At 51.6% G+C, this 13,775-nt stretch overlaps 1 protein-coding gene across 1 annotated transcript; it reads left to right on the forward strand.

The window, feature by feature from the left end:
* The first annotated feature begins 320 nt into the window (after window positions 1-320).
* On the forward strand, window positions 321-5,113 carry BATF (basic leucine zipper transcription factor, ATF-like). The gene is given in 4 exon segments (XM_009886975.1): window positions 321-386; window positions 2,093-2,197; window positions 4,842-4,942; window positions 4,944-5,113. Coding segments are annotated over 4 exon segments (369 nt in total). The 3' UTR covers window positions 5,041-5,113.
* Window positions 5,114-13,775: the final 8,662 nt, after the last annotated feature.

The following is a 13,775-nucleotide window of genomic DNA, read 5'->3' on the forward strand; positions in this document are numbered from 1 at the left end:
TTCTTCTGTAACTTTTCTTCTTCGCCTTAAAGTTTCCGGCCACGTGACTTTCAGCTTACATCCCCGAGGTTCTGAGAAACCACAGGAGGCCGAGACCTAAAGGGAAGGTGCAGAGGCTCTGAGAGGAGAGGCAGAGAAAGTGGCAGAGCGCGGGGCAGGAGGACAGCGTGCCTCCGGGACAGGCGAGAGCTGAGAAGCCACGGGCTATCTCAGGGGGAACAGAGGAGGGCAGGGGAGAGGGAAGGGAAGCGAGGCAGAAGACAGGCACACCAAGAGCACCGAGGAAGCTGAAGAGGCCCTGGGAGCCAGAGACGGGAGCCATGCCCCACAGCTCCTCCAGCAGCGACTCCAGCAGCTTCAGCCAGTCTCCCCCTCCCAGCAAGCAGGTAAAGCATGGAACCTTCTCCAGCTCTCCTGGCTGGATAGTCCTTTGGGGTGGGCAGGAGGAAGGGTGGCACCCACCGCTGGCGTTTTCACAGCACAGCACAGCGGGGCTTTCTAGGAACGGCTGCAGGGAAAGGGATGCCGGGCTGAGCTGACAGCCCTGGCAGGAGCTCTCGCCACAGAGCTGGGTACGGGTGGAGGGAGGAAGCCCAGCTACCTGGGGCTATGACAGGGGAAACTGGGACGAGAGTCAGTGCTCTGGTGAGGAGCCCGAGCACGCAGCTCCCGGCCATGGACCAGGACGGCCCAGGGGGAGCTCGCCTGCTTCCCGCCACTGCGGACAGCACTTGGTACCCAGAAACGCCCTGCCACTTCAGGTCTGCCTTCTTTTCTCCTCAGCCTCAGAGGTTTTTTGTCTCAGTAATGCTTGACAGCGGGATTATGTTTTGTTGGACAGAGTACTGTAATGGTAGGTCTTTTTCTGGCAGATACTGACACAAGTCCAAGATATTCCCACTGCCTTTTCTGGCTAAGCTTTATTTTATCTGTCATTTGCCATTTCTCTAGGGCTGGCAACAACGGCAAGTACTTGAGACTTTGCTCAGAAATCTTGGGGATGATCAGGGCAGATGATTTGGGGCTTGCAACCAGGGTTGGGGAGGCATGCTGGTAGAGAAGGGGATAAAGCATGGGGGTTGCCAAAGGATAGGGACCGGACTTGGTGCAGGATATGGGAACTGCTGTATCTGAGCAATTTGTAGAGTATTGAAGGCAAGGATAAAACGGTTAAGTTCAAAGAAAAGATCTTGGGCGGGGTGGAGGGGGGAGAGGATGTGGACAGACTGATGGGCTGGGAAGATAACTTCTGTGGCTGAGTTTTGTAGTCCTGTGGAGAAGTGGTGGTGTGAATGCTAGAGAGTCCACAAAAGAGGCAGTGCAATATGAAAATAGAAGATGAAAGAGTCTGTGTGACGGTTTCAACTGTCAGAAGGCAGCAGCAGGACCAGATCTCAGCAAAGAATGGCTGCTGCATGAAGGTTGTGACCTGGAGCCTGGAGACCTGTGCTCTCCCCTGCCCAAGGGGCTCGGGAGTGTTGCAGTCAGCATTGCAGGCATTGCTACCGAGGGACTCCAGAAAAGAGCAAGGACAGAGATCAGAGAGCTGGAGCAAATGAGATCTGGAGTAAAACCAAAAGCTCTGAGTCTGTCTAGTTAAACAAAGCAGGGGCCATGTTGCAGTGTAAGGGTCTGCAACAAATAAAGCCTGAGGGAGAAGGGTGGTGGCGAGAGAGTGGGACCTACAGGGATGAAAAAAGGAAAACAGTCTGAATCTCTGGAAAGATGGTTTAATCAAGGAGCTGGAATGTCTGCAGTGCCATATCCACACAAAGAGATGGGGAAGGGAAAGGTTTTCTGTACAAGGAGTTCAAATTGTCTCTGCTTATGTACTCTGGTCCCTCAAGCCATATCCCAGGCCTGTGTCTTGGTGAAGGGAGAGTGGCCATTTCCCAGCTGTGCTGGGATGCCCAAGGGTATCCAACTTGCCCCTCCTGGCAACAGGGATGCCAAAAGCATCACACATCCCTGGGGTGTGGCTTTATCCTGGTGCTGAGGGTGTGTATCCCCTGTCCTGTGCTTCAGTGATGTTATCTGCTGTGTCCCCTTCCCATGTACTGCGCCCAGTCATTTCCATGCCTTGTTTCCTTAGGACTCTTCTGATGACATGAGGAAAGTCCAAAGGAGGGAGAAGAATCGCATTGCTGCCCAGAAGAGTCGCCTGAGGCAGACCCAGAAAGCAGACACGCTGCACTTGGTGAGCACTCCCACCCTTCCCTGTCCTGGGCGCTGAGGGCTCACATAGGGGACAATGTGCTTTTCCCCTGGGGACTCGCAGCAGAGATGCTCAGTTGAGGCAGGACAGGAAAAGTGAGGCCAGGGCAGGATGTAGGAGTCAGCACTTGCAGCGAGAGCACACAGCCGAGGACGACTGCTACCGAAGCATTTAGTTTTGCAGCTAGTTTTGAATCCATCTTTATCTCTCAGTCTGACATTACCAATTTGCTTTCCTAACCTCTTCAAAAGTCAAAAGTTCTTTGGAAGCGCAAGCTCACCCATGCTTGCTCTCCCAAGGTTTGTGCTTCATGCTACCACTTACACAGCAGTGCAACAGCATACAAGGACACTTTTCTGAGACAGTGGGACATCTCCTCTGGTCTGTTCCCTGAGATGCTACTCAGCGTAGATAAATATTAATAATTTTCTAATATTTTTAAATGCCTCCATAGTAGCGCTTGTATCCCTTTCTACATCTGAACACTGTACAGTCTGGAGGCTTTTCCTGTTGTTTAGTATGGACTTTCCCTCCTTTGGTTTCACCCTGTTGTCCCACCCTCCTCCTGTGGCACCATGGGCACCCCTGCGGCTCTTCCCAGTGTGAAGAATTAGGCATCTGCTTTTCAGGAGGGATGGTCGCTTCTGGCGGTGTGTGTTTGGGCAGGAGTGTGTGGTCGATGTCGGAGCACAGGGGCTGGGCTCCTTTGTATTCTGCACATTGGTAAGTGCAGTCCCACGTGTTTTGGGCCACTGGTGGGCAGGATGCAGAACACGTAGCCCTTTGAAAAGTGGTAGTCGGGCTCATGTTTCAAAAAAACATGCTTTGACTTAGCGGTCTTCATATTCCCCCAGATCCCCATTTTTGGGAAGAATTCTTGAGAAGCTGCTCCTGAACCTTCCTCCTTACATCGTGCCCTCAGTCCATGGTTGGAGCTGTGTTTAAGACAGAGATTTCATTCTTTTCTCAGTAGCTGATGATCCTTCTTGGGCTGACATGGCTTTAGGCTGATTGCATTATGTCTGTCAGCAGTGATGGCTCTGGGTGACTGTGCCTGAAAGGGGTGAAGAGACACCCTTTCCTTGGAGTCAGTACTCTCTCCAAGGTAATCCTAGAGGTGGATATGGGCTCTGATCCTCCCCCAGGAGAATCCTGCACAGCTGTGCACCAAGAAGAATCTTCTTAGAGCAGATGACAAACGACTTGCTTACAAGACTACTACTGCTCAGCTAGCATTGATAGCACACACTCTTTGCTTTCCCATGGGGATGGGAGAAGGGGGGCTATGCCCAGTTTAGTTCAGACAGAGAGGATCCTGGCAGGCAGCTGGAGAAATGCAGGGGAGCAAGTACTGGATGGACAGTGAATTTCTGCTAATGTTTTCCCAGTTTCTGGCAAACAGTGACCCCCAGCTGCTCCTGGGTTCATTCCCTGAGTACTCTTGGCCTTTAGTCGGCTCTGCATCAGGGACTTTGCTTCTCTGATGTGGTTCTGCCCAGAAGAGCGTGGCTCAGCTTCAGCTGTGGTGGTAGGAAAGGAGCCAGCAGATCCATCTGTCCCAGGGCTTCATAGCTTGTGTTTTGAGGGGAATGAGTCACGGGGAGACTGGGACTCCCGGCCCCTGGGTGATACCCATCAGCTCCTGAGTTCGACGTCAGTCCTGATCTCTAAAGCATTTAGTCACGTCTGGGAGATGCTCATTCGCTGTGCAGGCTCCTCCTGTGACAGCCACTGTAACTGCTGGGCGCGTTTCAACCTGTGCGCAGAGAGCGGGCACTGGCAGAAATCAGTGTGGCAGTGGAGGGGTGACAGGTTCGCTTTGAGAGGTGGCACTGCAGTTCTTCAGGGCCTCAGAGCTCTGGGTCCCGCTTTAGCTGTCGCAGCTGAGTTCACAGACCCTGTCACTGTGTCCTCCCTCCCTCCTCAGGTCCTGCCCAGGCTGCCGGCTCCGTGGTCAGTGGGTGCCTGGGATGCTCCAGCCTGGAGCTGGCTGCACTTCAGCAGCAGTAGATGTAGCAAAAGCTGCAATGCTCTCGGAATTGGATCACTGAGACAAGACTGAGCATCGTTATTAACCCCTTTGTTGTTATTCTCGTGAATAACAGTATTAATTCAGTTCTTCTAAGGCCTCAGTTTCTCTTTTCTTCTGACTCAAGCGTCTCCCCCTCCTCCCCACCGTGCCGCTGGTTTCCCCGGCTGCTAGCAGGAAGCAGTGAGTCTTTTCTTTCCAGGGCAATGACAGGTTTCCTGTGGCAGGTGGTTTTCTGGTTAAAGACGGCGGTTATTCAGCGCGCCCTCCCCCCGGCCGGGGCGGCCCGGGAAGCGTCCGGGCGACGTGCCTGTGCGTGAGAGGGAGCGAGAAAGCCTGGGCGGGAGCATGCCGCAGTCACTTCTCGTAAGCCGGGGCCGGGGAGCGTGGCTGGGGCCGCCAGCATCGCACCCGCGCCTGGCCTGGCCAGCCCAGCGAGTGGGGTTTGCCCAGGCGCGGCTCGGTGCCGAATTTACCGGAAACGTGTCATTCTGGAAACTCGGCGGGGCAGAGAGGCGCAGGACCTCCACCCCCGTGTCCCCGGCTCATCCCTGCGGTTCCAGTGCTGAGGAAGCCCCTGTGGTTTTGTCTTCTCAGGAGAGCGAAGACCTGGAGAGGCAGAACGCTGCCCTGCGCCGGGAGATCAAGCAGCTGACAGAGGAGATGAAGCATTTTGCCTCGATGCTGAGCTCCCATAAAAAACATCCTCACATCCCCTCCGCCACCTCCAGAAGTGCTTTATGCCACACACTCCTTCCACCAGCCCCACATCAGCTCCCCACGCTTCCAGCACTGAGCCAGTGGCACAGCAGCCTGCCCGGTTCCGCTGATGGCAAGAAGCAATTCCGTGGGGCTCGCTTTGCCATCCATGGGAGAGGGACGGATGGACAGACATCCCTTCTCAAAGTGTGTACTCTGAGTGACTTGCCTAAGATTTGCTCCCTGCGCAGAAACGGCAGAGCCACCAGGAGGCATCTTCGTGCAGTTTCCAGCTTGGATCCTGGAAGAAGAGGCATTCGCAAAAGGGCACCAACCCCCTTTCGCCGGTGCTTGCTTGGGGACGCTCGCAGGAGCGTGTGGCACTGGCAGCCTCTGTTGTGAGCATCTGGCTGCAGCGTGCAACAGCCAGAGCTCCGGGACGAGGAACGGGAGCAGGGGCAGAGGGGAAGGTTGGGAGCCACAGAGTACCAGGGCAAAACTGGTTTATTTTTGTAAAATAAAGATTGAAAATGCTTAACTCTTTGTTTCTGAAATAGGACCTGAGCCACTCCTAAGGCCCGGCATGACACAGTGAGGACGTAGGCAGCAGGAGGGGAGAGCCTGGAGTCCAGGGAACAGCCCCGCATGTGCTGGTGTCTCATCCAGGGCCAGCAGCTGGAGTTCCACATTTAGAAGGGGGCCCCGTGTGCATGGGTTGGGGAGCAGTGGTTTGTGGGGTGATGGGGTCCTTGGGGGGAGATGGGTCCCTCCTTGCTGCAGGGCTGGACCTGGCTAATGAGTCTGACATCACAGCATCACAGGTCTCTTCCCTGCTGACCCCCTCAGCTCCCTGCTGCCCGTGGCTAGACCTCCACATGCTCCCCTTGCGTGTGTGGAGGTGCACTGCCATATCATGTCAGCTCATGTGTGGATCTTGGTGGGCTGGCGGAGCCTTCAGCTTGGCCAGCAGCACAGCTGAGAAGGAGCATCGCAGCGTGGAGGGGGGAGGTGATGCTGTGTGGAGCGCACAGGGGAAGCAGGAACTTGCAGGACCCTTGCTGCAAGGCACCCTACTGTATGGCACGGAGCTGCAGCCTACGCTGTTCCCTCTTCCCCACCAGTCACAGCTCCACAAATGGCTGCTGCACTACCTCATGCATTGACGTAGATGAAACCTGAAAGGTCAGCGAAGAGTAGATTCGTTCTGCCGGGTCTGATCTAGTGGAAATCTGTGGTCCATACAGATGGTCTCTGCATCTAACACCCCACCAGCCTGCAGTCCGCCTACCAGCCCCTCTCTGTGCACAAGGCTGAAGCCCACCTGCCAGTGCAGGTCCTGTTGCTAATGCTGCCTCAGGACTACTGCCATCTCCAAGGACCATCAGCTGCAATTTTTTCAGCATAGGGTGCCACAAGCAGTGCTGCTGATGTAGGCTTTTAACTGCGCTAAACTAACCTAATTTGTAGAATCATAGGATGGTTTGGGTTGGAAAGGACCTTTAAAGGTCATCTAGTCCAACACCCCTGCAATAAGTAGGCACATCTTCAACTAGATACCATTCTTTCAGGCACAGAGAAGCAGTGTATTTCCAGGTGGGTTTTGGCCCATCATCATAGCCCTCAAGAGTGGTTGGGAAAAGTCTGTAATGTGCTGTGCCCATTTTCTCTCCCTAGTTCGCACTACCTGGATGATAAGCAAACACTGCCATGCCTCAGCAAGCTGTCATCAGGAGAGGCACAGGTAGCACCGTGATTTCTCCTGCCATCGCATGTTAAGAGGCTCGTGAACCTCCTGCCTCCGGCTTCTGTGCCAGCATGGGAAGAGACCTGGCCAGGAAAGCCTGCTGTCAGCCCAGCTGGCCAGGGAGTAGCAGTGCTGAGGCAATGGGCGATTGCACTGGCCATTGTCTGTGCAGCTCTGCCCCCCGCCCCGAGGGGGATGCTCACATGTAAGGGAGGATGGTGATTATTCCAGCCAGACAGCTGGGTTTCTGCATACAGGACATGCAGAATACATCGAAGGGCAGCAAAGAGATTCTCACCACGTTCACAAAAAAGCAGCAGGAGCAATTTCAGTGTGTCTTACACCACCCCCGTCTGTTAGATCTCATACCAGTAGGCTTCATTCCATCCAGTGGTACCACAACCAGAGCTGCTGATCCCCTGCACGGGCCACGCTTTGAGCCACCCAGGCTACTAAGGCCCTGCCCAAACTGCATTTCTTGGGGATTTGGCTCTTTAAGCCTGGGAGAGACAACTGGCTGCAGCTCTAGAGGAGCTTGTTTTTACAGGCTCTGCTTCTGCTCCCTCAGCTTCTGGTGGGTTTGCACCCAGATTTTTCACTTGCTGTTCCCTGCGGCTCTGATGCTCTCATGCTCCCTCGGTTACACAGAGTCAGAGAAAAGAAGCTACTGCTACCTCGCTTGGTGTTTGCTGTTCAGGGTACTGTAAGCCAATGCTCCTCTCTGGAGGATGCAACAGAGCCCCAGCAAAGTTTGCAGTGACTTAAACACAATAATGAGAAATCTCCATCCTTGCTGCAAGCTTTTGTGTTTTCTCATTGCTATAAAATGCTAAGCTTGGTTTTAGCTGCAGATGGAGAAGGTCCTACCCTGATGCCTAAGTATCACCCATGCCCACACAGGCACGAAGGCCATATTTTTGTTGCAGAGCTGTCGAAGTCTGAGACACTGCAGGCTGGGTGGGGTTCTGCGTAATGCCCACAGAATTGCTAGACTACTCGCTGGTAACGTCTCAGGCTTATTTCTGCAACTCAGAACGAAAATAAGTGGTAAGTGGTGAGACTGGGAGATAGGTTTGCAACAACATCCTCTCCAGAACCTAAACAATAGTCTTGGCATCATCAGTTAAGATGCCCTTCTTCTGCATGCCTGGCTGTGAGCTGGAAGGCCTGCAAACAGCGTGGTGCTCAGCTGTTTTTGCCCAACACTAGGTGTATGTTAGCGCTAAGGGACGCGTATTCCAATCTGATTTGTCTTTGCCCCAGTCTTGCCCTCAAAAACCGGACCACAGAAGATGATCTGCATGGTTCCAGCGGTTGCTTCTGGTGATTGTTAGGTGTCTCGGATGGGGTTTCTCTGTTATGAAGAGTGGTTCCTCTGGGAAACCTCCTTAGCACTCAAACAACAAGTGACAACATATCCTTTCAGGGCCACCAGCCTTTTCAACCAGTTGCTGAGAAAAGGATCTTTTCCTGGGGCTATTTACAGAACTGCACAAGCTGCTTGTTCGGGCTATGTGAGAAGATCCCTTCACTTCTGTCCCGGTGCTGTTTCTTGCTTCTCTTTCCCAGGCTCCTGGCCTCTACTCAAGGCTTCTCACACAACTAGTTTTGATTTCTAAGCAGCCAAGTGCCTGTCCTCTGGTGTGGCCCTCACTGTTGTTAGCAAATGAACTGTTAATGAGTTCAAATGAGGAGCAAAGGGCAGGGTGGTGGCCAGTGCAATCATCCCTGATTGCTTTTGATCCTCTGCTCCTACCCAGAGTGCAGTTCCTCTTGACCTTCATTTCCATGGCATCTGGCATTTCTCAAGTGTTGTGTGAGTATCATCTGGCCGTGCCCAGCCTCCAGGAGCACTTTGCTGCTTGCTGCTCCAAGGGAAGGGGATGCTTCAGGGCACACAAGTGGAGACATTGGGTGAAGGCTGGGCCTGTGGCAGCTTGTCCCTACCCAAGTAGGATGTCAGTGCCTTTCTGTTGCAGTACATAGTCCCTCACTGAAAAGCTCTCTCGAAGCAGCAAAGAGATGAGCGCTCACAGGAGGCTGAGAGACTCTTTTTGGGCCAGGGAAGGCCAGGTAGAGAGACACCTCTTCCCTGCGAGCACAGTCTGCCGAAATACTGCGTTTTTGCTGGCCTCTGCTGGGCAAAGGCTGAGCTCTCCCAGCCTGCAGTCACACTTCTTGGCAACCTCCTCTTCATGCTCCCCCGGTGGCAGAGCTGGCTTGGAGGTTAGCCTGGCTATTGCCAGAGACTAGGGAAAGAACTGGAAGGCTCAAGGTTAATGTGGGTGAAGGCAAGGGTTGGGTAAGGCTGCCTGAAAGGGGATGTCCAGGTCCAAGCAGTCCGTGGTCTCCCTTGGCCAAGAATCTCATAGCTTGGGGCAGGCTGCACGAGGGTGTGGGGAGCTTGGCTTGGTGTCACTCACCTTCCTCAGCTCCTGGTGGGGTTTGCAGAGCTGTGTGCAGTCAGTGCCGGGCTGGATGTGGGGACTGAGCACTGGGAAGCATCACAGGTGGAGGGGTACGAGCTACTTGCATAAAGAGACATAGACCTGGCTGCAGCCCTGATGAACTGTAATCACCTTCACTGAGGCCTGAGATGAGAACTGTGGATTTCAGTGTTTTGATACTCAGGAAAGCTTTTGTAGAAGCACTTGGGCTGGATTTCTGCCCAGCAGCCTTGTCCCGGGGGGTCTGCTGTGGATGCATAATTGGGCAAAGCCAGCCAAAAGCCCAGTGGTTTGGGGCTGGGCAAGCAGCGAGGGCAGGTGGAAGGTGGCACTGGGAGGCAACTATTGTGGGTGTTTTCAAGCCTTAGTGACCATTGCCTCCGCATTTACTTGCTGGCTGGTGTCTTCTCTGCAGACAAAACAGAGGTGTGTGGCAAGCATCTGTTGATAGAATCAGAGAGCAGAGATGGGAACCAGGGGACACAAGAGTAACGTTTTCCTTTATGGCCTTCACTGAATCTCAATACCTCCTATGGATCAAGGCAGCCTGGCAACTCTGTGCAGAAGGACAGCAAGTCTCAAAACACGGAGGGTGCAGTAATTTTCTCCCTTTCCAGCCCCTTTAAAGCACAGGCTCAGCACTTTACAAGCACTCAGGATCAGCATTTCAGGGCTGCTTCTATGGTAAGATAAATAAAGATATGACATTCAGTGCTGACTTAAGCTTAACGTATCTCCCCAGATGGGAAGCCCAGGGCAATCTTTGATGCCTGGTATTCCCTTCCTGCTTCATCCTCCTCAGCTCAGCTGCAGGCTCCCAATGTGCCGGCTGCCAAGGTGGGGAGACACGGCATCAGCCAGTCCAGGGGAAGGTGCGTTCATCCTACTGTATGGGGCTGTTATGATCCCAGCTGTCATCACTATGGTGTCCCTCCCCCTTTAAATTGATTCACATGTGAATTTTCTCTCTTGAGGGAGAGAAGAAGGGGTAATACCCAAGCACAGTATGCATGGAGTCAGAAGAGAAGTAGAGGCACATCTTCAGTTTGGCAAAGGACAGACTAAGCAGCTCTGTTGCCCACTTTGCTGTGGCTCCAAAGTATTTATGCACTTGTTTTGTAAATCCCATCTCAGAAGTCACTTCTGTTAGTGCTGCCAGCCTGCATCAGCAAGAGGATAATCTCTTGCATACTGAACTACAGCAGCAGCCCGCAAAAGAGACCCTCTCTCTGCCTCTTACAATGGTCACAGTGTCAAAGCAGCGCTTGTCAGACAAGAATGCTGTCTGGATGCTAATATTTCAGCACACAGAGATCAAAGAAGATCAGGAATCACTGCTAAGAGACAAAGTATTTATATGAATCAAAAGCTGATGAGAAGAGAAAAAGCAAAGCATGGCATGAAACGGTGAGACTTTCTCCTAGCAAACAGCACTGTGTTTGCTTTGTCTGGGTTCTTCTTCTGCCCTGTTGTTGCCACCCTATTGATTAATGATCTACAGGGAATCCGAGCAGTGAGGCAGCAACATGTGTATACGTAAAGTTTTTTAGGTTAATCAAAAATCTACCCAACTAAACAGTAGAGAATGTATATTCATTTCTTGCCAGGACAGGGTTACGACGAGTGCCTTAAGTTTACTACGTAAGACCGTAATTTTTGTTGCAGCTGAGGCTGCAGACATCAGCTGCTGAGAGCCCTACTGCCTCAGAGACATCCGCACAGAGAGAGCGCAAGTTCCTCCCAATTCCTGCACCAGTTCTGTTCTCTTCCCTAAGACACGATCAACTTTTCTCCCCTCACAGCAGCGGTGGTATGGTGCTCTGGTCCCCAGGACTTGTCCCAGGTTTGTCTTTTTTTGCTGCGGTGAGAGTGGGAGGAAGAAGAGGAATATGCCTGAGTTCAGCAGCGAGTCGTGCACATTTCCAGCACTCTTTAATTATTAATTAATGCCAGCTGCAAGCACTAGGAGATGAAAACCTTTTTTGTGTCATTGGCATGAACTGGTATGACTCACTGAGATGGAGGCTGGAGGTTGCTGAGTAAGAAGGGCTTATATACTTCGAGCTTTTGGTATTTGGGGTTAATCTGTGACCCTGATCTGGACTGGGGATGTAAATCTAGACTGTGGCTGAGTTTTGAGTCTAGCTGGCTCTTTTTTCACTTCTTTTATTCTGAGCTGAGCGAAGAGGTCTTCATGTCCTATGTGCATGCCTGGTGCACAGCAGAGGAGTGAGGTGGGTTTGCCCCAGTGACAGAGCAAACAGAGCCTATTCATAGCTCTCCTCACAACTATCTGTACCTCCACAGCTTTTCACAAGCAAAGGTTGAGAGCTGGGCTTAGATGCTCGAGCAGCGCAGCAGGCTAACCGCAGTTACACAGCTTTTGGATTAGAGATGGTTCTCATCCGGCCAGACCAGAGCACGGGGCAGAGCAAGTTGGTATTTGTCTGCAGAAGGCCACGCAGAGATAGTGTAACCGCCCTGTGTCTCGAGGGGTGTGCGCTAACCAACAACTGGCACATCTGAGGTGCCATGAGTGCAAGTGCTCTTCCCAGCCGCGCACTCCTTTTTATTCCCTTTTCTTGCTGCAAGAAGGCAGCTGTGAATATTAGCACTTTCAGCCATGCCCTCCCACGTACTCTTCACAGTTCAGACCTATATGAACCATCCATACAAACGTCACACCTGAACTGGACGGGATTGAATTGAAGCTGTTGCTATGTTAAAGCCAGGCTTTGAACAGGGAGATTTGATCTTTATTTGGCAGTAGTTCAAGCTGCTGTTGGGCAAGCCCTTGCAGCCAAGGTTGGAAGGTGTCAGACTTGCAGTCAGGAGCACCACCCCTGCCCCTAGCAGGGCCACAGGCAAATCACTGTAACTCTTTGTACCCCCCTTCCCCCAGTAAAATAGAAGTAGGTGATACATCCCTGGTGAAGTTCTCCGAGAACTACAGATGAGATGTGCTGAAGGGGAGCAAAACGTTATTTCCCTTCCTTGAGTTACGCTTTTGAAAAGCCTTAAACTTTGAAGAGAATAGGTTTGGTGCTCCAAGTTATCCCACGCACAGCTTTGGTGGTTGTGAAGTCTGCAGTATTTTCTAGATGAGATTTTAGATTGTGCATCTAAGCCTTCATGTTTTGCGTAGAGGAAGGTAATTTTTGCAGAATTTTGAAAGCAGCAGAGCCTGCATGCTGCACTGTTATAAACGTAGTTGTCCATCACTGTATGTGTCCCCAGATCTTTACCCAGGAAATGTAATAGGAAAGATTCATACGGGTTTAGGGTATCAAAATATTTCTGCATCTAACCTACAGTAATAAACTAACCCACTGCATTTATAAGCTGTATGCTGGGTCCTGCTTTCTGGTGGCTCCTGGGATGTAGAAAGCTATAGGTACCAGCAGAGGGCTCGCAGCCTTCCCTGCTCTATAGGGGAACAACTCCGCCTTTGACCAATGCGGCAGCCCCTGACAGCCCACTCTGCGTGGTCTGTCTCCAGCTGTGCATTGCATCCAGGTGTGACCCAGAAGTGAGTCGTTCTGCCAGCTATTCTAGTCTTGCCATGTGGTCTAACAATACAACTATCTGCCTTCTGAAGAGTTCCATTAAAGCAGTTTGCATGTTGAACCCAATAGAAAACATTCCACCAACAAAGATCTTGCAATCTTCCCTGCAGTGTCTGTTGTGAAAGGTTGTGTGGGATAGACTGGGAGATCTTCTGACATCTTTTCTAAATCTTAATCCTATCAGTCAAAATGTGATAGAGCCACCTAAGAGCTGCAGTAGCTAGGCCTTCTAAGTGCAACGATGAGGTTTAGAGGCACAAATCGCAATGCCGTAAGTTTGAGAGCAAGGGACATCCTGTGATCCCGTGAGCTTAGATACTTCCCATGTAAAGGGAGCCTAAGCATCCTCTGAAATCTCTGCAGGAACCGCATGGCTGGAAGATCCAGTAGATCCCTGAGTACTCGCTTTTCCCTGGCAACCTTCACCCTTTGTTCACCTACTCCTTGCACCCCTGATCTGGTGTAGGAGAGAAAGGGTATCAAGGAATTACTCTTTTCACAATATTTTTCTAATGTGCCTTCTGCACACCTTCCAAGCCTATTTCCACCACCCATTCATTATGGCCTTGCTTGTCATTGGGACCTGTTGCCATTCACTAGAAATCAGAAAGCTGGGTTATCATTGCCAGCATCATCCCTAGCGTTTATGTTCATTGGGTGGGCTTTGAGAAAACCAAGCTTGTTCCAAGACATATTCTTCAGTCCTTATAGAACATAAAGGAATCGCATGTACTCTTTGGTCATAAAGGCAGAGTATATTCCAACAGTGTCAAAAGTTGGATTTCTTGAGATCAGTAGGGAAGCCAGAGATGTTAGCTCTATCTGATGGCCCGTACTGTTACATTTAATTTGGGCCCTGCTTGTGCCTCTGGTTTAGTGCCTTCCAACCTTCACAAATACTTTTGGCTACAGGATCCTGTTACATTTTTAGCATTTGTTCCAATCTCTGTGTAAGGGAGATTTTGCTCTAGCTTTAAAATCCACCTCAAGGGGATGTCCTGAAACATAAATAATTTTTCATGGCTAAGAAATTTTTATATAAAGATGCTCTGATGAGGGAAATCCAGAAGCAGCT

This window comes from Charadrius vociferus, unplaced genomic scaffold (assembly GCF_000708025.1).
Source record: "Charadrius vociferus isolate BGI_N301 unplaced genomic scaffold, ASM70802v2 scaffold14, whole genome shotgun sequence".
Lineage (NCBI taxonomy): Eukaryota > Metazoa > Chordata > Aves > Charadriiformes > Charadriidae > Charadrius > Charadrius vociferus.